At 50.5% G+C, this 26986-nt stretch overlaps 3 protein-coding genes across 3 annotated transcripts; 2 read left to right on the forward strand and 1 right to left on the reverse strand.

Moving 5' to 3' along the window:
* Positions 1-2794: 2794 nt before the first annotated feature.
* Positions 2795-9219, reverse strand: ETH_00013945 (uncharacterized protein; the record flags this gene model as incomplete). Its single annotated transcript, XM_013378093.1, has 7 exons — positions 2795-5334; positions 5483-5777; positions 5977-6544; positions 6839-6905; positions 7099-7284; positions 7594-7675; positions 7849-9219. The coding sequence occupies 7 exons, from the start codon at positions 9217-9219 to the stop codon at positions 2795-2797; spliced, it is 5109 nt and encodes a 1702-aa protein (XP_013233547.1).
* A 7261-nt stretch (positions 9220-16480) lies between these two features.
* On the forward strand, positions 16481-19727 carry ETH_00013950 (structure specific recognition protein I, putative; the record flags this gene model as incomplete). The annotated part of the gene is made up of 11 exons (XM_013378094.1): positions 16481-16564; positions 16737-16928; positions 17108-17213; positions 17378-17501; positions 17798-17891; positions 18080-18252; positions 18401-18591; positions 18722-18908; positions 19027-19159; positions 19281-19425; positions 19612-19727. 11 exons carry the CDS (start codon positions 16481-16483, stop codon positions 19725-19727), a joined length of 1545 nt encoding a protein of 514 aa, XP_013233548.1.
* A 4831-nt stretch (positions 19728-24558) lies between these two features.
* Positions 24559-25758, forward strand: ETH_00013955 (uncharacterized protein; the record flags this gene model as incomplete). Its single annotated transcript, XM_013378095.1, has 3 exons — positions 24559-25010; positions 25221-25575; positions 25696-25758. The coding sequence occupies 3 exons, from the start codon at positions 24559-24561 to the stop codon at positions 25756-25758; spliced, it is 870 nt and encodes a 289-aa protein (XP_013233549.1).
* Positions 25759-26986: the final 1228 nt, after the last annotated feature.

Here is a 26986-nt window from a genome sequence, read left to right on the forward strand (position 1 = left end):
AGCACTATCAGCACAGAAGGCCACCTGGAGACTAAGACGCTACGTTTGGGTACAGTATTCGTGGAAGACTGACACGGCGCATGCGTGGTACGCAGCTGAGGCTGCTGCAGCTGCCGATGGAACGACAGCGGCAGCAGCCAGCAATGTCGGCGGCTAAGAGCCGCTGCAGACAGTAATCGTGCTCAATATATGGGGAGGATCGGTGGTACGAGCTGGGCGCGAGCAGAACCAAATGCTGAGCCTGTTGCTGATCAGTGGGCCCAGACCCGCCGTAGACGGGAGGGAAGCCACCGAGCAAAGCTCTTTCCTCGAGTCAATTGAAGTCAGCAGCCTATTGTTCTCGGCATGCTCAATATACGCATACCTTCCTCGGACACGCGAGATCGCATGTGTGTTGTGTTGCAGCGGCAGACTTGCACAGGGTCGGCTGGAGCTGTTGCGGGAGGCGGGGAGCCCCACAGCAATGTTCGTCGTACGGAATTTGACAAGTACAATAAAATGTATAAGTATTAATCTCATTTATTTTGCCTTGCAGAGGTCCCTATTAGAACCGCTGAAGCTATTCATCTGTCGCAGTTTCGGGCTGTCGCCGCGAGTTCCTTTGTGAACTCACGACACAGGAGAGCGGCTTGTTGTGCTCCACAACGAATTAAATATACACATTAAAGTGTACTTCTACATTACCAAATAAATTTGCAAAGCTGATCCCGTTCAATCAACAGGTGGAATGTTTCAAGCGGGTAGCAGCAACCGCTGTTTCAGTGTGGCGGGTCAGTCATTACTGTTTCTTAGAAGTTACACAACAATAAAGTTGTTAAAGCCTCTAGATATGTATTATGGAATGTTATATACTTGTAAATGAAGTTCCATTGTGGAATGGACGCGGCCAGAGCTGCGAAAGAGAAAGAGCTGTGCGTTGAACACGAACTGTGAAATGCAAAGCTCAAACTCTAGTGTGTCTTCACTACACAGCGGCTTTCCTAAAGGGGAGTGCAAAAGAGTACAGTTTGTGTAGTGTTCCAGGATGATTATGCAAAGGCCCGTAACTGTAACACCTGAAAGCTCATGTAGCACCAAATACGAACTTGAGTGTCAGGAAAATTAAGGAGCGACTCAAAACTGGCCTAGGGGACAAACTTTAAACTCTTCAGCACTGCAGAGTAATAAATTGCACCTCAATTATGGAATATGATGGGGGGTTCAATTCTTTTTTTCAACAGTTAAAGGCGGCTTGGAATTCTGCATGAAAATTGACCACACTGCTAGCCATGGCATTCCCCTACAGTGCAGCAGCCCTGCCGTAGGGAAGACTAGACGTAGGACCTCCCTTGGAGCTACGCATCACGGCTTGGGGCTTGCCACTGCGTAGAGCCCTTCTGCCGAAGAACACATAGAACGTCGCGTTTTCACTTCTACTGATGCCACACAACTTTCATCCCGAAAGCAGCTGTCGCGTTTTCAGAAATGTATCAACATATCAACCTGATTCCCATTTTAGGCATATTCATATGATCGTGGCGGTTAGTAAAGCATGAAGAAACGTTACAGTACTGACCACCAACCTGCTCGACAATGAAACTCTTGATTTTCTTCAGTCCGTTTTATATGCTCTTTCCTCGAGGTATTTTTTCCCGAGCAGCCAGGAAAAATCACTAGAAGCAACTCCTGTGTATTGCTTTCCACAACAATTTTCTCCCGTCAGGCAATCGAGCGCGAAATATCGGCGGATACTATTCTGTGAATTCACGGAGACTTGGAGGTAAGCCGAAAGCAACGAAGAGCAAAAGACGTCACAAGCGGCAACTCATTCGCCGACGCTCTCCCCCAATTAAAAAGCAGTGCGGCTCCGCTACATCAAATAAGGAAACAGTGTGGGTTCGTTGCGCCGCAACGTTATCACTAATTACCACTTCAGCCACATGCTGTTTCGTGTTTTATCGTCTTTACCCATTGATTAGCCAACTGCATTAAAGCTCAGCCAATAAGTAGACGTTTCAAGCAGTCCCAGGGTGAGGATAAAAGGTGAAAAGCATATTCCCTGGTATGCGGAATTCGCTATCACGAGTAAGCCCATACAGCAAGCGCTTTTATGGTGGCATCTCGTTCATGTAGCCCTCTTCAAATTCTAACATCTATCGTATATTTTGCTTGCACACGTGTCTACATTGTTACCATTTGATCTTTCTCACGGGAAGCTACTGGCTGTTACCAGAAAAAAAGATTGGCCGTTCCGCAGGCGTACCTTGTGTGAGTGGGCCTTTGCTCGAATACAGAAGAGACACACCCAATTCAGCAGTTTTGCCTCAGCTCTGTACTGCAAGTAGAAAGCCCTAGGGATCAAAGCAGATCAACATCAATTCAATCTTAGCGGTATTCAGCAGTGGACGGATTCCTTCTAAAGCGGTTGACTCGGGACACTTTCAAGTCAACGCCTCTACGCCGCCAGCACAACATTCACAGACTCAGTATGAGAGTTCCGAGTGGCTGAACCCCTCGTACATCAAATAGGCTTTGCTGTATTTCTTTCCCTCAAGGCTTTACAATAATACCGCTACGTGGCAGTTGCCACATACTTTGGTTACCTCAATTCAACATCTCCCTGGCCTCAGACAAAGCCGGGCCGAGGAAAGAACGCCCAAGAAAAAAAGAGCACTAAGGATACAGATCAAAGCCACGCACCCCGCCCCTCAAGTCAGCAAGGCCACCGCAGTGACAGACCCGAATAAAGAAACAAGACACACGGCCGCTGTACCTAGCCCCGAGATGCGCGTTTTCAGAGGGTCTGTCACTGGGCTTAGTGCAGGCTCTCGAGCTGCATGCACGCATACTCGCTGTATGTTAGCTCAGCGTCCTGCTGGCTTATATTGCACGCTTCAGCCGACGCAGCAATACCGTGGAAGGTTCTGTTGCGGCTCCAGCCAAACACCTGAGGCTTGGATGCAGTGGGCCTCCGCTTTCTCGCCGCGCTACGGCAGCCGCAACGGCCGCTGGCGCTCCCGCAGGACGGGGCGTTGCATGTCGTGTCCGTGCATGCCGAGCGATACCTGTCTAATAACCGCGGCAGTGACAACTCCGACACCCACCCTTCTTCCAGACATCTATGGCACAGTATGTCTTCTTCCGCCTCGCCCAGCAGGGACTTACCCTCGCGGGCCAAGACATCACCGCCACGAGTTCCATCTGACCTAACTTTGTCAATGCCCCAATAGGGGGGCTCTCGACGCTGCTCTAGCACTCGTCGCAGCTCCTGCAGTTCCTCCTCTTCATCTAGAGAATCAGCAGGCAGCCCAGCAGTTGTAACGAAGGGGACCCCAGCAACCGTGGGCCCGGTAGCAGGCTTTTCAATAGGTAAGCGCGGCAATGGCAGCAGCCGCACCCGCAGCGCCGATGAAGTTCTTTCATGGGCCACCACCCCTATGACGCCCCGTCGCAGCAGAATGCCCATAGCTCGCGTGACCACCTCCCACTCCTCTGGACTCAGCTCTTGCTGCTGCTCCGGGGAAGCTGGAGCAGTATAGGGAGCCGCAGCATCGGCAGGCGGGCCGTTGTCACACTCAGGGGGACCTTGAGGCGAGTGATATTCGGCGCTGGTGAAGCGAATTCGCTGGCAACAGCAAGAGCACTCGTTGCACGTACAGCAGCAGTCGCTTGCGGTGGCAGACCACTGATCATTTCCTGGATCGATCCATTCACTTCTTGAGACAGCACAAGAAGCATACGTGCATGCAGCGTCTGAAGGCAGCTCATGCTCTGAACCGTTGCTGCTGATACTGCTGCCGTTGCTGCTGCCAATACTGCACGAGTTGCTCTGCGGCCTCCCCGCGGAGACTGCTGGAGAGGCTACACCCCCAACGACTTGCACGCATCGTTCAAAGGCTTCTTGGTCTCGATCGCTCCCTAGTTTTCCTCCTCTCTTCTGGTGCCGGCTGATGCTGCTGCTGCTGCCATTCGCCGGAGCGCCACTGCTGCTCACGCTGCCGCTACTGTTGCTGTCCTGGTCTGTGCAACTACCTTCTGCGCCTTGAATTGCTGTAAGAGGGAGCTGGAGATCCTCAAGAAGTCTATTAAGTCTCTTCATCTCCCTCAAACGCGTTTCCGCCTTGATCCGCCTCACGTAGGCTCGAAACCGCCTGCGTAAACCTGCTGCCGAGGGAACCCCCTCCACCCAAGGTGGAGCCCTTTGTCCTCTTCCAGGAGGGCCTTCAGCTACAGCAGAGGCTGCTCCCTCAGCTGGAGGCCCACATGCAGCAGCAGGTGCCGACTCCCCGCTTGCAGCAGCCCCGCCTGCTGCTGCTGCAGCAGTTGCGGGTGCCTGACTCGGTGGCATTGGCATGCGGCAGCGGACGCAGGTGCGCACTGTCTGCCACATTGCAGTGTCTATATTGCCATCATCTACCAGATTCTTTTCAGGTGTATCGAGAAGTGGGGATGTGCAAGCAAGTTCCAGTCGGCTTGCTGTCGTCTTTTCAAACTCCCTCGTCTCCTCGGGTGTTTGTTCACTTGGCTTCTGGACGTGCTGCAGCTGCTCCTTCTGCACAGGAGCATCCTCGTCTGATAACTCCACCACTACGGACGAATCCTGAGGTGTCCGCTTCGCAGCAGGCTTGAGTTGCAGATCCGCACCTGACCCACACTGGGCGACCCCCGGAGCTTTCTGTGCGGTAATAGTGGGCTTCTGCTGTTTTTTTCTTGGGGCTTGGTTCATTCCTTGTCCCTCAGGCTGCTGCTGCTGGGATCCTGATTGCCCCGGCTCTGCAAAAGCATTCAGCAGCCGCTTGCGAGCCCGCGGTGAGGCCAAGCCAGCGGGGGTGGTGGATCCCCCTGGTGTTAATGATGTACGCAACGAAGCCGTACGATCACATGACTCGTTAGATGCACCTGCCCCTCGGCTCGCAGCCTCGGGGGAGGTAGCCCCTCCCCAACACACGGTGGCGCTGCCGTTCTCCGCCCTGTCCGCCGCTACAGGCGAAGAGGGGGCCCCGCTAGTTCTGGCTGGGACTCGGGGAGAAAGGGGAGGCGGTACTTCTGTGACCCCAAGTGGTCCGAATTGGTCGGCGGTGCCCCCTACAGATACGTCGCCTTCTAAGCCAAAACGATAAAACAGCTGGCGAGGATGCAGCAACTGTTTAGCAGCGAACTCGAGGTGCTGGCAGTTCAGCTGGATATGCCACCGAGCGCCTGCTGCTGCAGCTGCATCCGACACAGTGTCCGGCGTACAAGAGTTCACGCTGCCGCTGCTACTAGCGTAGTTGCTGCTGCTGCTGCTGCTCGCGCTGCTAACACAATTGTCAGCATCTCGGCTTGCAACGGGAACAGCATACACGACTCGCGCACCTAAGAGTAAAGCAGCAAAGACAGCAAACCGCATCTGGACACCATTTACATTTTTCATGACCAGAAAAAAGGACCACACTCTCAGTCTTTTGCTGCTGTCCCTGCTGCCGATGCTCCAGCGGGAGTTTGTTGTGCTGCACGGTCTCACCGTAAGCTGGGCACTTGAGGTCAACTCCGTAGGCTTCCGGTAAGCCTACGCAGTTGGAAGCTCCCCATCTCTCTCGCAGGGAGTCCAGGGTCCACAGCGCGTTGGGAGCAAGGAACGCAAGGGGCCGCACCCTCTCTGCCGGCACCACCGCCACCCGCACGGTGCTGCGCAGTACCGCAGCGACATCGGCGGGGGTCGGCGAGACGCCCAGGGTCAGCCGGGTGAAGGAACGTGGGGGCAGCCCAAAGTACTCCACACGGTACATGAGGACGCTGCCGTCTGTGCTTGGCAGCGTCTGCAAGTAGACAAACACAGATATAAAGTGCATAAAGCGCAAATGGGGCGCATGGCGTGCAATGCGTCTATTAATGCCCTTCAGTCAAAAGGGTGGGCACCTAGAGTAGCTTCAATCCATCTCCATCAGCACACCAGAGGGAATGCACTACAGCTGCAAGCCCTCAGCACAAACAGAAAAGCGCTGCATGCTGCCTGACCTGCTGAACGATTCCTATTGCTGAGTACAAGAATCGTTTGTCTTCCTTCTTCGAAGAAATCACCTCCACCCATTGTCCAGGCCTACAGCACTTACTGTGGCAATCCAGCTGCTGCCGCCAAACAGCAAAGGCGAACACTGCTGGCTCCACTCGCGTGGCCTCTATGCATGCATCGTAAGCCCCAAATGTTCCCGTCAGGGACTCCGCGTGGATCCCACCTCCCGCTGACACGCCGGCCAAACGGGCAGACATGCGTCCGCCCACAGAGCCCCTCTGCTGCTGCTGCTGGCCCTGTTTGGGCGTTGCGCTGGTGGAACTTGAAGCCTGCAGCGGTGTTCCTCCCCTGTGCGGAGTTCCACAAGTGTGCTCCGTTTCCGCGGCCCTCGGCTGCACAGCATTGGGTGGCTCCCCAGAGACGCCCTGCTGCTGCTGCTGCTGCTGAAGGCACTTGCGTGAAGCCGCATTTTCACAAGCTATCAAGTCCTCCTCTACTGCAGCAAGGAAGGATCCGAGAGGCACCCAGCGCACCAAGCAGCGGTCCCCCAGTCTGGCCACAAGGTACCCATATCTGCGTGCAAGGCATGAGCATTTAAATGTGTCTTCTTCACTTTTATGGCACAGACATGAGTAACGGTTGCTGTGGCGATTTCGCAGCAGCCACCTTGCGTAAAGTTTGCTGTCTGAAGGTCTAACCGCATGCCGCTGGTAATGAAGTCACGACAGAAAGTACTACTTGGCGTCATCTGTGAAAACCCACGTAGGCTTTCACTTCACGCTTCTTCATTTAGCACCACTTGTTCTTCACCATCCAGCAAACGGGACAGCTGCAGCAGCACCAGCAATAAGCGACGTTGCTACTTACCTAAAGTATGCAGCGTGTGACGGAGTTGAAACGGCTTGGTCTGTCGGGATTCCCCACACGCGAATGACTGCCCAAAAGCAAACATCATAGACGTCCGCAACAGCAGCTGCAGCAGCTGCTACAACCAACCAGTGTTGCTAGCTTGTGTTACAAAGGAGGACAGCAAACAAAACACAGAGCGCAAGCGGCTCTTTCGAGGCATTAGTCTCAGTGCAGTTCACTAGCTATGAGTAAGTTTCAAAAGCGAGTCAGAAGCTTACGGGGCAGGCGGCCAGAGGCACCTACGTTGGCTCCCAACGATGCAGGCGGTAGTGAAACCTCTGCAGTTTTCGAGACGCCCTCTCTGGCGGCCTCATCTGTTGCTGTTGCACTGCTAGAGACCATCGCATCCAACAGGCAGTAAAGCCAAAAAGTATGTGCCATGTGCGGCTTCCAAAGATTCACAGCTGCAGCAGCGGCGCAGGAAGAACAGCACCAGCAGTAGCAACCGCAGTCACCTCGAAAAACTGCTACAGCACGGAAACTGCGCGTTTTCCTGCCTGCTTTCCTAGGCCTATACAACCTCGTTCGCAAGGCAAAACCCATAAATCCTCCACTATTGAGTGCGGACTCGGAAGGCAACGTGAAAACAAGGCAATTCGTGTCAAGCTGCTGACGGATGTGTGCGTCGCGTGGCTGGTGCCTGCTGCTGCTGTTTTTGCCGCCCCTGAGTTGCATGGTGCTTGCTGCAGCAGTGGCAGAGTCCGACAGCGCACCTTGAAATGGAGGCGCGTAATCGCCGATGACTTTGCCCATACGCCAAGTAGACTTGGAGAGCCGAGACACGCGGCGGAGCAGCTGCAGCAACAGCATAGCAGCAGCGACGCCGCTCAAGACCTCTTGAGACAGAACAGAACAAGAAAAAGAGCAGCCTAAAGTCAGCCCGAATCTTAAAGTCAATGACAGAAGCAGCAAAGCCCCCAGAGGCTTCTAGGGGGCCCCCAAGTGGAGTCTCCTCCGTGGTTGTTCACCTCTTCGTCGAAGGTCTCGCCGGGAACCAACGTTGTGAGCAGCTTGGAAGACGCTCCCAAGTCCAGCTGCCTCAGGCGCAGGCAGTGGCAGCGGTTGAGCACCCACAACAGAAACTGACGCAGCTGGCGAAGACCGCATTCTCTCGCCAGCAAGCAGAGCACCCCACTCCGCAGAAGGCCCTTGAGGAGCTCAGCTCCGTCTAGGAGGGGGCCCCACGGCCCCCATGATGACGGGCTCTCTGGGGATGCCGGGGCCCCTGGAGAGGCGAACTCGTTACCCGAAAGGTTGACCTCTCGCAAGTCGGGTAGCAGCTGTAGCTGCTGCAGCAGCAGTTGCAGCGCAGCAGGGCTTAGGGGCTTGTTGCCTATTGCATTGCAGTCAACGTGGTTCAGGTAGACGCAGTTGCCGAGCCCTTCGCAAACGGCAGCAAACTGCTCCTGAGGCATCTCCGGGGCACTGATGGTGAAAGAGGTGACCCTGGCTGTCTGGGAAACAGCCGTCATGAACGCTGCTGCTGCTGCAGTGGACGGAAACACTGTACCTCGCAGCGAGACCTTCCCCACTGCGACTTTAGTGCGCAAGTCCGAAATGTGCTTGTCAACGTGCTCTGGCCGCTGCCGCCCTTGGATCCACAGGCTCTTGCTGTGCGACCCAATGAAGGCCTTTGGGGTAAAGGCGCCATTGGAAAGATCTGTAGAGGGCGGGCCTCCTTCTTGAGCTGAGGCCTCGCCTCGGGGAACTTCCACAACCCTGGCCCCTGAGGAACAGTTTGCCGTGCTCGTTGCTGCCACTTGGTCCCGGCTGCTGCTGTCGCTGCTGCCCAAGCTGCTGCTCAAGGTGCTGCTGGCGCTGCCTTCTATCTTGCCGCTCTTGCTTCCGCTGCTGTTCCTGATCCCGCTACTTACTATGCTGCTATATGCGCTGCTGTTGCGAACGTTTCTGCTAGCTTTGTTGCTGCTGCTGGCGCCGCTGCTGATGGTGCTGCTGCCATTGAGGTCCTGACATGCCCCAGGAACGCACCGTGTCATTGAGGCGGAAGCAGGGGCTGGAGGCATCTCGTCATCATCATCATCGACAGATATAACTTCGACGCCCAGAGGGGGCCCTTTGTCCCGTGAATGTTTGTGTGGTTTTGCATAGCTGTGTGTCCGAGGGGCCCCCACGGTGAGCGGCGACACCAAGCCGCTCCGTGTTTCTCCCTCGCATCTCCCTGCGGCCCTTAGAGGGTACAACTGGTTTCGTAGGGGGCCCAGAGAACCCGGGCTAATGGACACCAAACTCCCTGGGAACGGCAGTACTGCTGGCTGGGGCGGGGGCGGAGTTGCAGCTGAGGCCGCGGCTACGTCGACCGAGTGGAGAGACCGCTTCATCTTCACCTTTGATACATTCTCCGCGCCCCAGAGAACCTCCGGGACACCCCTTTTTAACCTCCCGTGAGGGGGAGGGGCAAGGCAAGGGCGGCCGGTTCCCTCGTGGGTTGGCCTAGGGGCCCGCCGTCCTAGCTAGCTGTTGTCCTGCGGGTCTCATGGAAACGCACACAACTGCCGTGGAGATCGAAATAAATAAATAAGGGAATTATATACCGTGAGCGCTCCAAGGGTAGTACCTCCAATGCATGCAGGCTGCGGCCGTGAAGAGTTCGCGCCTTTAATGAAAGGTCTCCTAATATAAAAACAAAAAATAAATATCAAAGACGTGCCAAGGACTCGCCGGAATATGCATTAGGCAGAGTTTGCCAGCATTAGCACCCATCATGTCTATGGGAAGCAGGGGACTCATGACGCCATGTTGCCGCGGGCGCGGTGACCTCTCTAGCAATACGAACTAAGAACCAGTGTATTCAACTATGTCATCATTGCTACTGCTCTAAGCAAACAAAAATTTCAGAGAAGCACATCCGACACTATAAGTGAGGCTTGCTTCCATTCTCTGAACTGGGCCTGGTCCCCAACAGTTATGGGAAATGCAGCTGATGTGTACCCCATTCAGCACAGGCTGATTCCTGCGGGCAAGTGGTAGTCTGCGGTTGTCTGTGCAACTAGCGCTGCCAAGAGTAAAAAATGACTAACCACATGGGCTGTGGCAAGTCTGGTGGTATGGCGGAACGCTGGTGTTGGTTCGCAAAACAACGGTGTGCACTGCGCCAAGCAGTGCTGCGCCTCACTTTTATGTTATTCTGTCTCGGCTCTCTCATTGAGTTAGCAAGCTTCGGTACACAATTCAACTTGGAAGCACACTGAAGGTTAAACAGCAGGTTGAGGCGCGAGGCAGCGGCAGAAACACACATATAACCCTGCCTTTGTAGTAAGTACTATCGACGTTGAATTCATTCATTTTCTCAACTCCAAGTAAAAACATGGGCGCGTTGTCTAGTTGCAGCCCGACTAGTTTTGACAGTGAGCCTAGTTGAGCAAGATCAGTACGCGTCTCTACAAGTAGCGGCACAACCGAAAGTTTTCGACAATGCTTAGTAAATGGCTACTTCCATATTCATCAACAACTTCTCTCACACCTCCCTGAATTGCATCGGAGACGACGTGCTGGCGGTTCGACGGCGGAAACTCGTCAAATCTAGCAATCCTTAGGGCGCAATCACATTCTAGTCCTCAATGCATTTACCAATACAGTGCCACTTTCTGACTGATTTCGAATTCTGCTAATTTGGGCGATAGTATAGTGAGACGCAAAAACGGAAAGCAGGCGTTTCTACTAGTGGGTGGCGATTTTGTTGCTGGCTGTTCACCAGCCAACAGTTAAGCGCGCTTCAAATTTAACAAAAATATTGGTGCGGAATCTGCAAAGTCATGTTCTCGATCGAAGAACATGGAGCGACCTATACACACATGTTTCCTGCTTCCCAACGGCGAAACGGACGCAATCCCATTTACTGTGTAGTAACGTGAAAACAGCGGGCATTCTCAACTGTGGACTGGCAGAAAGAGCGAAGCCCCTTCTTAAGTCTTCTCAGGAGAACGTTCTTTTAGCCCTGCCCAAAGCTTCGGCTTCTTAGCTCAGTTAGGCTGTATATTAGAGCCAACAACAAACATCGTCCATACGTACTGCAGTCATTACCATCTGTTATACGAGCATGGTTTAGTTCGTTGTTTTGGATGCATTGAAATTTTATGAAAATGTACGAAGGGTTGCAGCACATTATTTTCGTACCGTTAAAAGGCGAACTTTTGGATGTAAACTGCAAGCGGTTCAGCTTGCTTATCCGCCATTAATGCACGTTGGCAAGTTAAGTAGCCTTATGCCAGCGAGCGCATAGGCGCTGCAACAGAAGAAGCGCTAGCGAACCACAGAATTGCTGCGTAGCGCCTCCTGCAAATACACGATTGCACTGTTCTTCAAGTGAGACTGCACTGCGGCTCACGAGAGGGCAATGCACTCGAAGCTCTTCATGATTTCTAGAAAACGGCGTCAAGCAGAGACGAAAGTCCTCTAGTTAGGAACAGCAAGCTACGACATGAGACGAAAGGCACGAGCAGTGCACGCAGGTAGCTGTGTTGATAATTAGGAAATAATAAAAACTGAAGCTTTTGCATATTGATTAGGTTCTTTGGGCCAATAATGTTTTAGGGCACTTCGAAATAGTGAGATATTCAGTGTATGGTGTGGGCTGTAACCAGTGAAGCAGAATAATTTGAGCGTCTCAGGATCTCTGTGAGCAGAAATACTCCTGTTGGCTGAGTTCAGGCTACAACGTTTCTGATCGTCACCATCGGATTTCGTCTGGGCCTCAACAATTTGAACGCCGTCACACAGTGGTAAAAGAAAAGGTAAAAGTCCTGTTACTTGTACGTGCTCTGGTAACTGCATCGGCAGTGCTAACTCATTAGCCACCATCAGCGAACATGCCGCCTCAGCATGTGAGCTTCCTGACGCCAACGTGTGGGCACCGTGCCACTCCCTGAGCTTTGTCATTTCTTCGCTTGAAATAGGACAGTCTGGCGTATGCAGTTCGCTGTTCCTCTATTGCATTTCCCCGTGCAGAACTTGAGCAGGCCTAGTGGTCCATTCCACCACTTGTGCAGCACTAACTGTCAGCGCGCATTGCTGCCTCGTCCTTATTTGGACGGTCCATGGCCTAACGCGTGAATGGTGCTGTGAACCCCTTGTTCCGTATAAACTGATTCTAGTTGTGTAAGGTGTAGCTTTCGGTAATTTTGTGAGTCTACAAACCAGCGCAACAATCTTATTTGCTGAAAAGGTCAATTTTTACTCCTCCGTGAGTATTCCCATATCAATCAGCTACTTACACTTACTTATGCCTTACAATTTATTGTCCATACAGAGCGTCCCTCAGTTGCGTCGAACAGCAACTGCACTTCAGCGTATGTGCAGCTCATACCCCGTCCTAGGATTCTCCCTTTGACGGTAAACTGCAATTTTCTGTAATAGTTCTGGATAAAGAGTTTTCCTCTGGTGGCTCTGAGGAATCTTCTGGTCCTGCACTCAATTCAAGTAACTGCTGCAGGGGCTCTTCATACTTGATTTGACGCAGCTTCTGAATAGTAGCCGAATAATTCACCAGTGCATGCTGTTGCAGCAAGAGAGTGCTGCAGCTCATTCCTAAGCTCCAATGAGTGCACTAGTTTAACTCTCTAGCCCTCGAAACTTATTTGGCATTAGCAGCCAGCACGTGTGCTCCGCATTGTTGCTCATTGTGTCACGTTGTTTCACTACCAGTGACACCAAGTCATATTTGCGGGAGGGTGGCTGGGAACATGAGCTTCCCCTCTACCCGCTCAGCATCCGACTTCGCATCTTCTCCATGAGAAACGAAACGGCCTTTAAATGTATCCCAAGCAATTGCTAGATTCTCCTTCCTGCAAGCCGTGAATTCTTGAATTCGCTCATGCTTTCCTAACAAGTTTCTGCGTTCTGCGTGCGTGCGTTTTGCACTATTGCAGTCAGCACAATCATTAGAGGCTAACGAAAGCTTCTCTGTGTGACGTCTCCGGGCTCATATTCAAGCGTTCAAACTTTGCAAATGTTTGCCATGCTATGAAATAAAATTTTCAAATTCAGAGCGCCGACATGGGCAGCAGATTCCACGAGCAGATTCAAAATATTGACTGTCAACAAGTACCTTTGACAAGCTTCCAGACGTAATATTTATGCCTCAACAGAACGAAGCCCTGATTCCCACAAGCCCCTTAGCTGTCTTCATGATTATCGAAAATGCAATGAAATTCCCAACAAACGCCGCACTAAGAATCAGAACAACCCGTTCTGCATATGTGAGTAGCAGGCGAAGAAAGTCCCACAAAAAGCGCGTGTATTCGTGATCAGGGAAGTCATATCGAAGTAAGAGGTCGTAAAAAAGTCATAGCATGCTGGTCGATGAAGACCCTTTTCTTGGTTTCGGTGCGGCACCGAGTAGTCACCCTTAGCGCCGACGCCGAGGCATTGCTTCAGTGCCTACGGAACAAGGCGAGTTGATGAAGCCATACTTTCCGCTACAGAAGCTGAGGCAGCAAGAGCCCGCCAGAGGGTTCAGTATGCACGGAAGAGAGCTATGGAGCGAGTTCAGCTTCCTGCTTAGGCATCACAGCGAGCTGTGGAAACCTAAGCCCAACCTGGTTCCCAATTAGTATTCCATACGGAATACTATTCACTCTCGGCTGTATTCCGTTGAATCGTAGTTTGAAATTTTAAAACGTCATTCCTAAGGGCCATTATAAAGCGAAATTTTTTCTCTGTATCTCATTGTATGCATCTGACTGCTGGTAGCGTCATTCACACTGCTAGCCTCAAGCCCTTGAATAGCTGAAGAGGATACAAGGCCTGGTCTGTTCGAACAGTGAGCTTCTTTGCGGGGAAATTTTGTATTACTCTTTTGCTTTTATACTACGTAGTGTAGAACCTTTGAAGGCTGTTTCTGCGTTGCACTGTGGTGTTTGCTGCTCCCTGCGCGAACTCACTAGAGTTCGCGCAGCGGGCAGCGATCAGGCCCAGAGTGCGCTGCATTTTAGGTCCACGGTTTCGGGCTGGCATGATGGATTTATCCTGCAGTGCGCAGCACACTCAGACGCAGTGGGAAAAGACTCCTGGGAGAAGCAGTTTTCCTCTGACAAAAATGGATATTCAGTGATGTTGTTTGGATTCTTTTAATGCCTAGGCAGTGTCTGCTCAGTAGTGATATACATGTGAGTCTCTTTAGCCTGGGAGAAACACGTATGAGCTGAGCTGAGTTAGCTCTGTAGTGAGCGCCGCCTCACCTCACTCCTAAATGGTTTCCCTTCTCGTTGCATAAGTACTTTGAAACCGAGTAGGGTCAAGAAGCCCAAATAGACCCTAAAAACGCGAAGTATTTAAACCTGTTTCTCTTCTAGCTTCTCCGAGACCAGAAGAGAAGGAGACTTGAATACGAGACCCTAGGTGTCCCTCAGTATGCTTGTGCGCCTGCACGCTGCACCGGTGACATAGCCAGCCCCAGTCCTTGGCTTTCCAGCCACGCACGCTCCCTAAGCTACGCCTCCACCAAGAGCTAGGCTTCTCCAGCTACAAACGTTCTCAGAATGCTTCACGTATAGATTATTAAATGTTACAGTCTTTTGGGCTTGTCCTGGTGCAACATTGTACTGCTACGCACTGCAAGCTCACTATGCCAGCTACCTACTGGCTTGAAAGCCGAGAACCCCTGTTCTACTGGAGCTGCCTGGTTGTGAATTCATTCAGGGAAACATTTCACTGTGTATTTTTGTCTTTAAGAGTGCCAGTGGACGCAGCAGGTCCAAAAAACAGCGTCAGCGAGTACTAGTATTCATGCACAAGGTGGGGAGCTAGAGTCGTATATGAGGGCCTGCAGATGCATTTTGTCCCTATGCAATTTAGAAGCCTTTTTCCATCCATGCCCGGGCTCAAAGTATGAAAATAAATGCACATCGGGGAAGGCACAGGCGTACAGATGAAGGTACACGGCCACTGGGCTAAAAGTCTTGCTTATGCCAGCACAAGAAGCCGCTAAAAAAATATTGAGATGCTGTCACAACGACTATGTCTGAGTTAGGAATTGACATTCATGGCCAATGAAGACCTACCTGTATCCTACAGGGCCCCATGGAATTTTTCCAAGGGAAAACGAAAAAACATGTGGACCATTAACCTGAAAGCTGCATTGGAGCTCTTTTACTTTGCATATCAGAGGAAACTTGAGGTGGACTGAACTTCGGCAGCCAGCTCCCTGCTTTTGGGCGCAGAGCTCGGCAAGTTGTACTGACATGCGCAACGATTTAACTATATATGTCTTCGTCCGCTCATGTTGTCAAATTAGTGTAACAAAATTGCAGATGGCCCAAAGTCCTAGAGGAGCCAGCAGACTTTCCCAGGATCACGCTAAAGGTGAATGTATATGCGAGTTACATGCTTCGAGATCCAGCTTGCGGTTGTGTATATTGCTCTCCTGTGGTCAGAGAAATCCCATGTTGATGCCTATATTTATGAGGGACTAGGGTGTAGGACCAAACAGGTTTGATAGGAGGGCCAGCATTTCGCCAGAAGTACAGTCCCTTTGGGCCTTTAGGGGGATCAATATGAATCTGTTATGTGGTTCATTGTTGGACCACAGAGAACTGCTTCATTAACCTAAACAAGATCCTCATCGCAACAGTGTTGGTGGTCCTTGACGGCAGCAGTAACCACCGAAGTGGTGATCCCCTGCACCAGTGCCGACCTCAGAAAGGGCAGCTTTCAACATATATATATATTATATATATATATATACGTATATATATGTATATATATGTATATATATGCATTAAAGCAGCACACAGAACTACGAAAAGAGATATGCCTGGCTCTCATTGGTGATGAAAGAGCTTCTACAGCACTCTAGACCCTTTGTGGTTCTGTGTTGATGACCCTTTAACCCCGCCCTCCTCCTTCCGTGTGCTTGCATGAAGCTATCAGCCATATTTCTGCTGTCTACTGCCTAAGCACCATTTACTTACTCCATAGTTGCTTGTACTTTTTCGTTGCATCGGAACTAGATACACTGGTTCCTCAGAGCTTTTCCACGCAGTCTTCTAGGTTCTCATTTTGGGCGCTTCGTCCATGAAAATTCAGTACTTCTTTGGCGAGCAAATTCTACCAGCGTGTTCCCATTGCATTCATGGACATGTTTAATTTCGTGAAATCATAATATTTCAACGCTTTGGCGAGCGCAATGCACTGGCGAGCGAAATCTTGCGGCTACAGCCCGCTGTCTTCGCAGGAAATGAGCTACGCACAGCAAACACTTGCCACATGATTAATATAAAGCATACTCTAAAAAGACATTACTTTGCTTGAAGTGTAGGACTGCATAACACAATTTAGTTCTTATTTGCCCCGTAGTTCCCGTTGTGTGTGCAATCCCACTTTCCTAACCACCTTCTTGCATGCATTAAGCCCCAACAATCGGAGCATATATCACCCCCCTTCGAATCCTTCTGTCTAAACACATAAGCGGCGGCGCCCGCTTGTTCTCGAGCGCTTGTTTATTGGTGGGTCCAAGTATTGCAGTAGTTATTCCCCGCGTCTGCGGGCAGCCTCCGTGCAGCCCTCGATTGCGTGGGAACAAGGCTCCCCGCGTTCTAGCTCAACAAACCCTCATATAGTGCAGAATCCACACAACAAACAGAAATGTCCCAAGGCGCTCCGCCGGCCGGCCCTGGTGGCCCGGTCGTCTCGGTAGCGAACATTCGCGGCTTGGGAAGGAACGACCCAGTAAGTTGCTGTGCTTGCCTGGGCGTTATCAAATCAGCATATATTTCGCGTATGGCACCTCGGGTGCTAAAACTGTCCCTACGTGTTTTCTATGTATCATGACTGCTGAAGAAGTAGCACCTGTTTTCAATTCGAGGCTTTTCATTGTGTTTACCTGAGGTGTATCCGATAGGGCCTCTTTAAGATGAGTGGGGAGATTTTCGGATGGAAAAATAGGAGGAATGGGAAAGTTTATCAGTACAAGAGCTCAGATGTTGCAGACGCACAGTGGATACACTGTGGAGCTGACCAGTATCAACTCAAGATTGTCCTCGGTCCCCACAGAAATGACAGCATCGTCATCTTTGATGGTTTTCACAAAAAGGTACGTCGAGGACGCCAGATGTGATATTTGAGAACAGCATGCAGTCATGGGTTTGTCTTCTACCCTGGCGCAGTTTGATTCGTGACATTCCATTAAGTGAAGCTGCTGGAGCCCAGGGGTAGCACTAGTGCTGGTACTCACAATGTTTCTGCCGTTTTTGGTGCATCCGGTTTCCACAGAATTACGAAGACATCCGTCGGCACTTTTCTGACCACTTTAAGCTCCAACTGCAGACCAAAAACATAGCGCATTTAGGCTGGCACTGGGGCGATGTTTCCATGGATGGTATGCCACGCCTCTCTTTTATGCTTTCCCTTTTTTTCCGACTAGATACGGCTGAGCTAGAGCTTTACGGAAGCAATTCAGATGCATACGCTGAAGTTTTGGAGGCTTTGTTACTTAAGGTTAGGGAAATGCTTTTGGGTGACGCTGCGCGTTTTGGTTCATAGGAAACAATTTGAATGTTTCAGTGAACGGCTGCCCCGCATTTGAAGTGAATGCTCAAGACATTGCCCAGGTTACGACACCATCAAAAAATGACTTGGCTATTGAGCTTGTGCAAGATGACACGAGGTGAGTACGGTGTTTCGGGAGAAATATCTCTTCTTCTTGAGAACATTTCAGCCGCTACATAGCTATCAGTCAAGTTCACTAATCCCTCCGAATCAGCGCTTCTTCAGTAGCGACATTGAAGGGTAGTACAAATACTAAAAAAAATGAGCGCCTTAAGGCAGCGCAGGAGCTGCGTGTGTCCAATTCTGCCTTCTTCCCTTCGTGTAGCCGACAGGCCTTTCCCTTACTGTGGCTAATATGCTTTGTTTTGCCTTACTCTGTCTTCATTTGGTTAACTTTGTGTGTTCCCTTTCAAGGGATCAATCAGAAGATATGCTTTTAGAGATCCGGCTGTTCCAGCCGGCGACGGGTGATGAGGAAACGGACAGCCATCTTCAGAACCTGAAGGAGGTTCGTTTTAACCTTTCTGTATGCTGCACACTTGGTGGTTCTTCCGGCTTTGTTTGTAGCATGTGCCACGTGAAAGAGAAACAAGCAGATACCACCTTTTTCTTTTCTGTTGAGTTTCCAGTGAACCAAGGCTTTAGTGCGTCTCAAATGCAGTATCTGCGCATGGATCGGTGGTGCCTGATCTGCAGAAGCTTGTGAAGAAAAGCGGCGTCGCTGAAACGAAGATGGAAAGCATTGCTCTTCTGAACGATGTGCCTCTGTTGGTGCCAAGGGGACGGTATGAAATCGACATCGGTCGCCGCGCATTGAAGTTTCATGGGAAGTCGTACGACTACACAATCCTCTACACGAACATCAACAGGTACGTTTTGCTTGTGTGTATACGCGCATAGAAGTGCCTTCGCGTAGGAGTATTCACTTGAAGAAAATTCAGTTGCTTTGCTTAGTTGCTCACTTTGTTGGCCTTTTGTTGAGTCTATCCCTTTTTGTTATTGAGGTGTGACTGTCAGAATGTTCCTCGTGCCTCGTCCGAATTCTCCGCACGTTAACTTCATTCTGTCTTTGGATAATGCTATGAGACAAGGACAGACATCTTACCCCTTCGTCGTGATGCAGTTTGACAGCGAGAACGTAACTTCGGCTGAAGTGAATCTGGAGGAGGCGGAGCTAAAGGAGAGGGGACTCGAAAAGCAGCTAGAGGGTACTTACTAGTACTTTGTAATATATGTGCAGCTTGAGTGGGCCCGCAACGGTACAAAGTACGCCCAGAGTAGTTCGTATTTTTTACTTATCATTCGCCTGCAGCCCACTGTTTTCCCTCTTCCCTTCAGGAAAAACGTTCGATGTAATTACGCGCATTTTGAAATCCCTAATCGGGAAGAGCGTAATTGTTCCTGGAGATTTCAAGAGCGTCAAGAACCAATATGGAATAACTTGCAGCTACCGAGCACAAAGCGGCCATTTGTATCCACTTAATCGATCTTTTTTGTTCATCGTCAAACCTGTTATATTTGTCAGGTATGCAGCTTGGCTTTTAATCGCTGTATTGTGCCGGTGACCTGCAAAGCATGCATCGTCTTACTTAGTTCGCGCCAAACGACCACATCTTCCACGTGACTTGAGTGTTTCCTTTCAGGTTCGAAGATGTGGTCAGTGTAGAATTTAGCCGCACCGGCGCCAGCACGACCAATCGTTTCTTTGCATTCACAGTTTCTTGCCGTGGAGGGGTGGAACACGAGTTTACTTCCATTGACCGCAACGAGTACAGCGTAAGCCTGTGGTTTTATTGCGCAATGAACTGTTGTTTGCCTCTTATTTAGGTAGTCGACGTAGGTGCGCTTAATCGTGCCTTTACTAGGCAGTATGCTGCGTTCCGATGTGTGGTCACAGCCCTTAGTTGAATTCCTGACGCAGAAGGGAATTCGCATCAAGAATGTCGAAAAGGGAAATGCACCGAGGACTGGTGGCCTGCAGGAAGCAGAAATTCAAACAGATGAAGACGACGACGATTATGGTGGAGAAGAGTCCGAAACCGGTGAGGTTACAACTTAGTCCTCCTGAAGAGTAGCCGGAAGTGATTCTTTGTGCCTAAGTCGCATTATTTGAAATTATATGAACACATTCAGCTACTGAACGGCAATGCGCAATGGGTATAAGCCGCGTGGTGTGTAGAGACTGCTATAACGCCTACAAGCAGGCGCCTCATGGCACGCGTTTGCAGACGAAGACTTTGAAGAAGAGGAGGACGATGGACAGAGCGAGGCCAGTGCTGCGGAGTCAAACGAGGACGGCGAAAAGGAGAAAAAACGAAAACACAAACACAAAGTGAGGGTGTAAACGGTTACATTCCGTATACGCACAGTTGCCTACACAAGGGCAGCTTTCATTGTAGCATTGATCACTACTATTACGTCAAATTTTCGTCTGTTGTGGTAAAAAGCGTGAGCCGTAGTGACGTGATTGGTAGACAATTCGTACTGTTCCTATTCACACGTGCCTTCCCAAAACACGTTTTTGATCCGATGGAATGGCAATGGTTCTGCTGTTTGCCATGTGCGGCCTCTTCAACAGAAGGAGAAAAAGGAAAAAAAGAAGCACAGGAAGTGATGCCTCGTGGTGTCGCTTTAATCGGTTACCATCGCTCGTTCTTCAAATCGCTGTGGGCGCTTCTTCCATAATATTGCTGGCGCTGCGCTAGGTGCACTATATAACAAAAAATGAAGCGCCCTGATACGATCATTTTAGACTGATTTTTGACACTTTCAATTCCAAAGCTGCAATCCTAAGGAGTGATTCCACGAGTGAATAGTGCAAAACTAGGAATGGGCAGAGTAAATGGTGGTGACAGGCAACACTGTTCAAAACCAGAGATTTACTATTTTGAAAGAAATAGTACTTTGCTTTACTTAGGTATGCACTGCAGCATAATTTGGGGTTTTGCCTGTGCCGCGTTAAGCCCGTATGTTGGACAAACGAGATCTGCTGAAGGTTTGTACCCTAGCACCGGATGCGGAGGGTGTCCTTGATGAGTGAGTCTGCATCACGAATAATCCCCACAGTCGAGAAATAACCCAGCTCATCTAATATTTGTCGCTGTGCTTGTTGCCTGCGCCTCAACAGCGGGAGGATATAGGAGAGCCAAGCGCTGCCAACCACATGCGCGTTCCTTGAATGCAGCTTTCAGAGCTTCGAGCCTCAGAATACTAGGGCTCAGTTTCGTTGTATGTTACTCATCAGTGCCTCTAAAGCGCATAGTGGAGGTATTTGCCGATGCAGCCCATCGTGCTGCTGTGTTGCTGCTCAGCTCAAGGATTTTAGAAGGTTCGGTTGCTGGTTGTGGTTTGCGCGCCCGTTAAATGGAACGTGATCGCAAGTATTGCAGCGCTCAATAGGCACTAAATGTGTAAAGCACAACCATTAGGTGCTACGATACGCGCGCTCCACAGCACCTGAGCCTGATAGAATCATCGAATGCAGCAGCCAGGCTGCTGCATTCTATGATTCTAGCAGGTTCAGGTGAATGGTTTCGCGATGCAGCCAGGCTGCGTCGCGAAGCCATTCAATGGGGGAGGAATCAAGCGGCAATGAACCACTAGTCTGCTCAATCAGTCTGCCTCGTTTAGGCCACTAGTCGCGAGGCATTGTTTCGAAGACATTGCTAGGACTGATTGAACTCAGTAGGAGCGCTGTATAATTATCGGCTGTTTGCCTGTATGCCATTTGCACCCGAACCCCGGTGACCGCCAAAAGGTGCCTGGTCGGTTTCAGCAAAAGAAGCTGATAATTCCAAATGTCCAAAGTCCAAAAAGGTTAGATTGCTTCCCCGCAGATGCCGTTGCACTCGCGCTCATGGGCGTAATTTTTGTTGGGAACACCTATTGAACTATTTTTTCACGAAGCCGACGTGGAACATGTGGGTGCAAGCAATTCGTCAGCAGGCGGATGCTACAGCCAGAAGGATCCTGGCTTGACACGGTTGAATGACGTACCTAATCGGCACTCTGTTAGTGATTAATGATCTCAACTCTACAGCGTGGAAGCCTCACTGCTGTCGTTCTGAATTTGAACTCAAGGCAAATGTGAAAAGCGCACCTGCAAGTAGACTGCCGCTCTAGAATGTCAGAACGGGGTGGCTCTCATCCTGACGTCGAAATCGAGTGCGAAGTCCCGCCACGCCCACAGCAAAAAAAACTTGTTCGGCAGAAGCTGGAGACCATTTGTGGAGTCCTGTACGACCTGAGGTAATGTGGGAGCACACGGCGAGCAAACTCTTACGGCTGGGAACAGAATTATCACTTTTCTAGCGTTCTCTTTTCACAGGAAGCCTTGCATATGAGGCATACTTTACAATGAGCATGATATGGACGGGGGCATAGATTTGGTGTATGTTTGTCCGCGGGCTTTGAATGCACCCCGTCTGCCTCTCACGGGCACAGTTTCAAATGCATGCATGGCGTGCACCAAACAAAAAAGACGGTGCATGCCCCATTCTGAGCAGCCCCCCCACTAGTTGCACTACATTGAGTCCAAAAACAGGCAGTGTCAGATGAATCACCTCGACGCATGAATCAAGGATTAGGTTGTGAACTAAAGTTGTGTAAACACGTGGGACAAGAGGCCGGGACAGGTCCTGAGCAAAAGGAACAAGAAAGGCTCGGCCACCCCTGTGATGAAGCACCTACGTGAGCTACAAACATGTCGGCATACAATGAGAACCTACGCCGTAAAATTCCACAAATTTTCACTCCTACGCCATCCGCCCAAAACTACAAAGCACGGCCAAGTTACACATCCCTATGCTTATGCTGTGCTCAGCTTGCGCGCACGTACTCTTGGTACACAGTAGGCCTTCTGCGTCAGATACCTGCACAAAAACGCATCGAAGCCACTCCGTGTGAGTCATACAGATATTCGCCACGATATAAACAGCCGTGGACAACTTAAACAGTGTCCTCTAAAACCATGCCCCATGCCTCCACCCTTGAGAGACCCAAGTCCCGCTAGGGCAAAGCACAGTGCAACAACACCTCAACATTGGTGTGAATAAATCCTGGATGTCTCCCGAAATTAGGCAATATGCTACTGCGCATCCTGCATACGAAATGAATTGAGCCGTATGTGTTGTACCATTTGACGAGTTCAACGGCACTTGTTGGCGTCGGTGCATTTGAATGCAACAAAAGACCGGCAAAAAAGGCGAAGTGGCGATATGCTTCATAGTCTATGCAGTATTCCTGTTGTCGTTTCTGCATTCGCATTTCGAAGCAAGTTAGCGAGTCGATTTGCGCTGCTGGGAAAGCAGTCCTCTGATAGACGTACAAGCATGCATAAAGTAAGGATCCATTCTATTTTCTGCTTCTGCTTCAAGAGTAAAAGGCAAAACCTGGGAAGCAGAACTCCAAACTGTAGTGACACGGGCAGCCTTCTGCGGAAGTTTAATTCTACGTTGGTCCTTATGGCTTGACTCAGCCTGCTGCCCACATCGCGCGTCGATGATGGTTGAGTGGAAGGGCTGATTTTATCTTTGGTGAGTTTCTTGAGGCCCTGCATCCTAGCAAATATATACTTAAAACGAAGTGCCCACTGATGGCGTTCGTGATGCGACCTCACGCTGTCCTGTGTGGCTGCCCACGGTCCGGAAGCGGTTCACACCGAGTGGCTCTGCACATGTCCACAAATAGGTAAACTGGGATGCAAACAGCCGGGCTGATACAGAGAGAGGAGAGGCAAAAACGCCTTCAGTTGGTTTCACTCCGGCACCCAGGGTACATACGTTCATGTCTTGTCCCCAAAACGACAGACTGAAACCAGCGTATTAAGCACAAAAGATAGACAACAGATGAGATTTCGATATTAAGTTCAAACCTAAATCTGGTTTCGCCATTTATAACTGTGTTGGGCTCCGCCCATCGGGGCTTTCTGCGGTCGGTGGAATGTGTGTTTTTTTGGATGTCAATTGTATAGACTACACGAAATGTTACCATTAGGGCAAAAGAAAGAGACCAATATAGTGCTACGAATGTTTTTGAATCAGATGGTATTTACATAGGTATGACACCTCTATGTAACACATATTTCCGTGTGAGTTTCAGCTTTCGAGGCTTCTGTCGGCGTGCATGCACCTGCCCCACAGGGGATAAAATATTACTACCGCTATAGTAAGCGTTGCGCTAAGCATAAAAAGAAATACTCAAGAACTGAGGATTTCCTAAGTGGTTCATCCAGAAGTTCTCACTTACTCATTCCCACAGGTCAAGGGCCAGCCCGACTCCAGCGGCTCTTGTGTTCAGTGTTTCCGAGCGAAATCCTCCGTTGTTGCCTGTATTGCAGCTCTGCCGCTGAACAAGAACCATAGGTCGGTGTTTCTTGTTTACGGAAGACAATGGAAGGTAGCGGGAATACTCCGCAACACCGGCCACTCATAAAGAAGGAGCCGTGTAAGTACTCCGTGGACAGCCCTTCCCAAAGACCCTCAATCACAACAGATTAAGCTTACAAAATATTGATCGCATCTTAAAAATGTGTGGTGCGCATATATCTGTGGTTGTTTGACGAAAAATGTGGTATATAGCTGCGGAGGTTGTTTCTTTCTTTAGCGCGCATGCAGTGCTTTCGCTGGCTGTCTGGTGTACATTCAGTGAGAGTTCGCAGCTTTTCTTCCATGCGGCAGCATGAACAACAGCAAATAGCAGCGTCTCTCCGTGGCCCTAGGGGCCCTGGCCTCTTCAGGCCACAGCATCATGTGACACAACAGTCTGCGCGCCCGTTAGCGCCCTCAATCTCTGTAAATGACAGCAGCACCAGCAGGGTCCCCGTTAAATTCACGCCCAACGTAGCTGTAAAGCAAGAGGCAACTTCAGGAGCAACAGCCGCACCTACTTCGTCGAGTGTCCCTTCTGGATTCAGCGTGGACGCTCTTTTGCTGCGCTCTCTGCACAGTCAACAACCCTCTCTCCAAGTGCGTACCGTTTCCCCAGGCAAAGGGCGGTTTGAAAAACCCCAGCTATATCTTCCTAGCTCATCGCCGAGGACATGATCTTTTACCCGACGAAACACCGCATTTTTTTGCTGTTATGTTCACTGTCAGCTGCAGGGCCACGACCGCCCGAACCGGTCAAAATTTGGAGTTGATGGAAGGCGCCCGTGCGAGTCTATGGCCAAGCAGCCAATGCAGCTTCCGACGGTGGGGCTGCACGGAGCAAACAGCAATGCAAAGCTCAGCAAGAAAGGGCCCCGTTCAATCAGCTTGAGCGAGCTGGCTGCTGACGAGTCGCAAGGCCACCTGCTGCTCCCTATCACGGTTCCTTTCAATCAGCAAGTGCAAAGCCCACAGGAGCAACCACAGCAGCAGGAAGTTAAGGAGGAGGGCGGCTTCAAAATGCTGCACAGCAGCAACCAACACCAACAACAAGACGAGCTACAGGGCATAGACACTGCAGCTTCAACGCCCAACCATTTGGGGCGAACCGAACCAACAGACCGGCAGGCGGAAACCAAAGAGGAGAAGCCGCAACGAAGAGTTATGGTAGACAACAGTAATGAATCTCCAGCTGCATTGCTCCTGAAGAATCATTTTGCAAATACAGGCAGCGGGCAGTGGTTGGAAGAAGACAGCAGACCGTATCGTTCCGCGCACGACCCTGCTTAGCTTGAATTATAGACCACAGCCACCTGTACTGCACAGGAGTATTCGACATTGAGGGGCCACATAGACTCAGATCTGGGCAAATCCTCTCTAGAGACGCAAACTCAGATCCTCCAGCTCCTGCTGTGTGTGCTGAGCTTGGTGACTGTTGTGTTATTGTATTGCTGCCTTGTGCGATTTTCTAGGGAGTTTATTCACCTTTGTTTCCCAGGGCTTCTTCCGCCTTTGGACATCTCAGCTATGCAGGCTCAAGAGTTGCAGCAATCGGAGAGCAAACCGGGCCAACAAGCGACAAAGGAACAGAAGCAAGTGAAAACAGGCAGCAGCAGCTTACGCAACACTCCGGCTCCTTTGCACGCCCTACCGTCCGGCCGTATCGGCCAACTGCTGATTCGCCGCAGCGGTCGTGTTCACCTGCGGCTCCTTACTGAAGTCGCTACTGAAAAGAAGGAAGAAGCTGTCTTTGAGGCATCAGAGGCAACAGATACATCGCAGAAAAAAGCAGTGGCCCTCAGACCTGCTTACAAGCTCCGAAGCGAGGTCTGCACTCTGCAGATAGGATACAGTTGTTTGCTAAGCTGAAGAAAGATGAGCTGCGAGGCCCGCGGTGGCTGCCACTTGAATTTGGTGAAGTATTTGTGTTCGTGTTTTTCTCTGCAGGATATTTGTTACGACGTGCTTGTTGGCACCGAGGGCTCCTTTGCGCAGGTGCGTGCTTGGTAGCTGGCGAGGCCATGTTTTTCTAGAAATCACGTAAAGTGGCTTGTTTGCAGTATTAGCATTCTTCGTACAAGTTCACGTGGGTGCTGTTACATACTCAATGACTCGTGGAGCAGAACCAGGGCATCGTCTCGGCGGCAAAACAGTGCAGTGGCAAGCTGTCTTTTTCTTCAGTGCAATATTCAAGGAAGCCAGAAGAAACTGCAATCTGATGTAGACGTCCATCAATATGTAGCGGCTGCGGCTTATAATGCACTGCTGAGCTACTTTTCTCAGTGGTAAACCGTTGTGCGCCTGCTTCGCCCAGTTGCAATTCTTCCGTTGTGCAACGGTTCTGTCTCACGCAGGAAGTGGGTTGTTTGCTGTCGGAGACTAACGAATTCATCTTTGTGGGCCGATGCACGAGAAAACTAACCGTCACTGCCGATGTTTCGAGGGCCGTAGCTTCACTGGCCCAAAGACAGGGTTGAACCAGCTTCTCGAACGCGTGGTGTTGTTCGTTGCATGGCTATGTTTCGCAACTGTCAGATAGCGTCGACAAGTATCAGCCTAAACTGACTCTGCAGTATGAATTTAACGTCCCGCATGCACTGAAAACAGGCACCACATATTACTCTACTGTACTGCAAAGTTTCACAACGAAGCGCCTAGACTCCCTGTCATGGTTTTCTACATGCCCTTCTCCGAAAGTACTATCTGATACCAGGAAGCATGGTACAGAGGTACAGTGAACATAATCGTCAGCATCCTTCTTCAGTAGCCTACCTCGTAGGGTGTGTAACAGAGCAGCTTCAGTCCATGGAGGAAGGCGAGGAACTGCACCACGCGTTGGCAACTCTGTGTTGGCAACTCTGTGCGCACTGCGTGCATGCCCATATATCAACACTAACGGGTAATTCCATGTAGTGTACAAACACTCAGCCAACACCGTCTTATTTCTCTGGGTTTCATAGCCTCCCTTGTAGCTATGTCCCTTAAAGTGTCAGTAGGTCCCAGACACCAGCGAGTGGTTCTCGTACTCGTTAGGGGCTCTTTGAATAGAGCGATACGCTCATTAGGCTGAGCAAGAACTTTCCGTAGAATTAGGATCGGCTAATTTATCAGTCGCTCCGTGTCTGAGCGTGGGCGGAGTGTCGTGCAAGGTCTCCGTGCTGCCACGGCGAGGAGCGCACAAAACATTTTTACCGACTCTCCAAATTTTCCACCATCTAAATGTGAAGATTATGCGGTA

The sequence above is a fragment of the Eimeria tenella genome, genomic scaffold (assembly GCF_000499545.2).
Source record: "Eimeria tenella Houghton genomic scaffold, Eth_scaff73, whole genome shotgun sequence".
Classification (NCBI taxonomy): Eukaryota; Apicomplexa; class Conoidasida; order Eucoccidiorida; family Eimeriidae; genus Eimeria; species Eimeria tenella.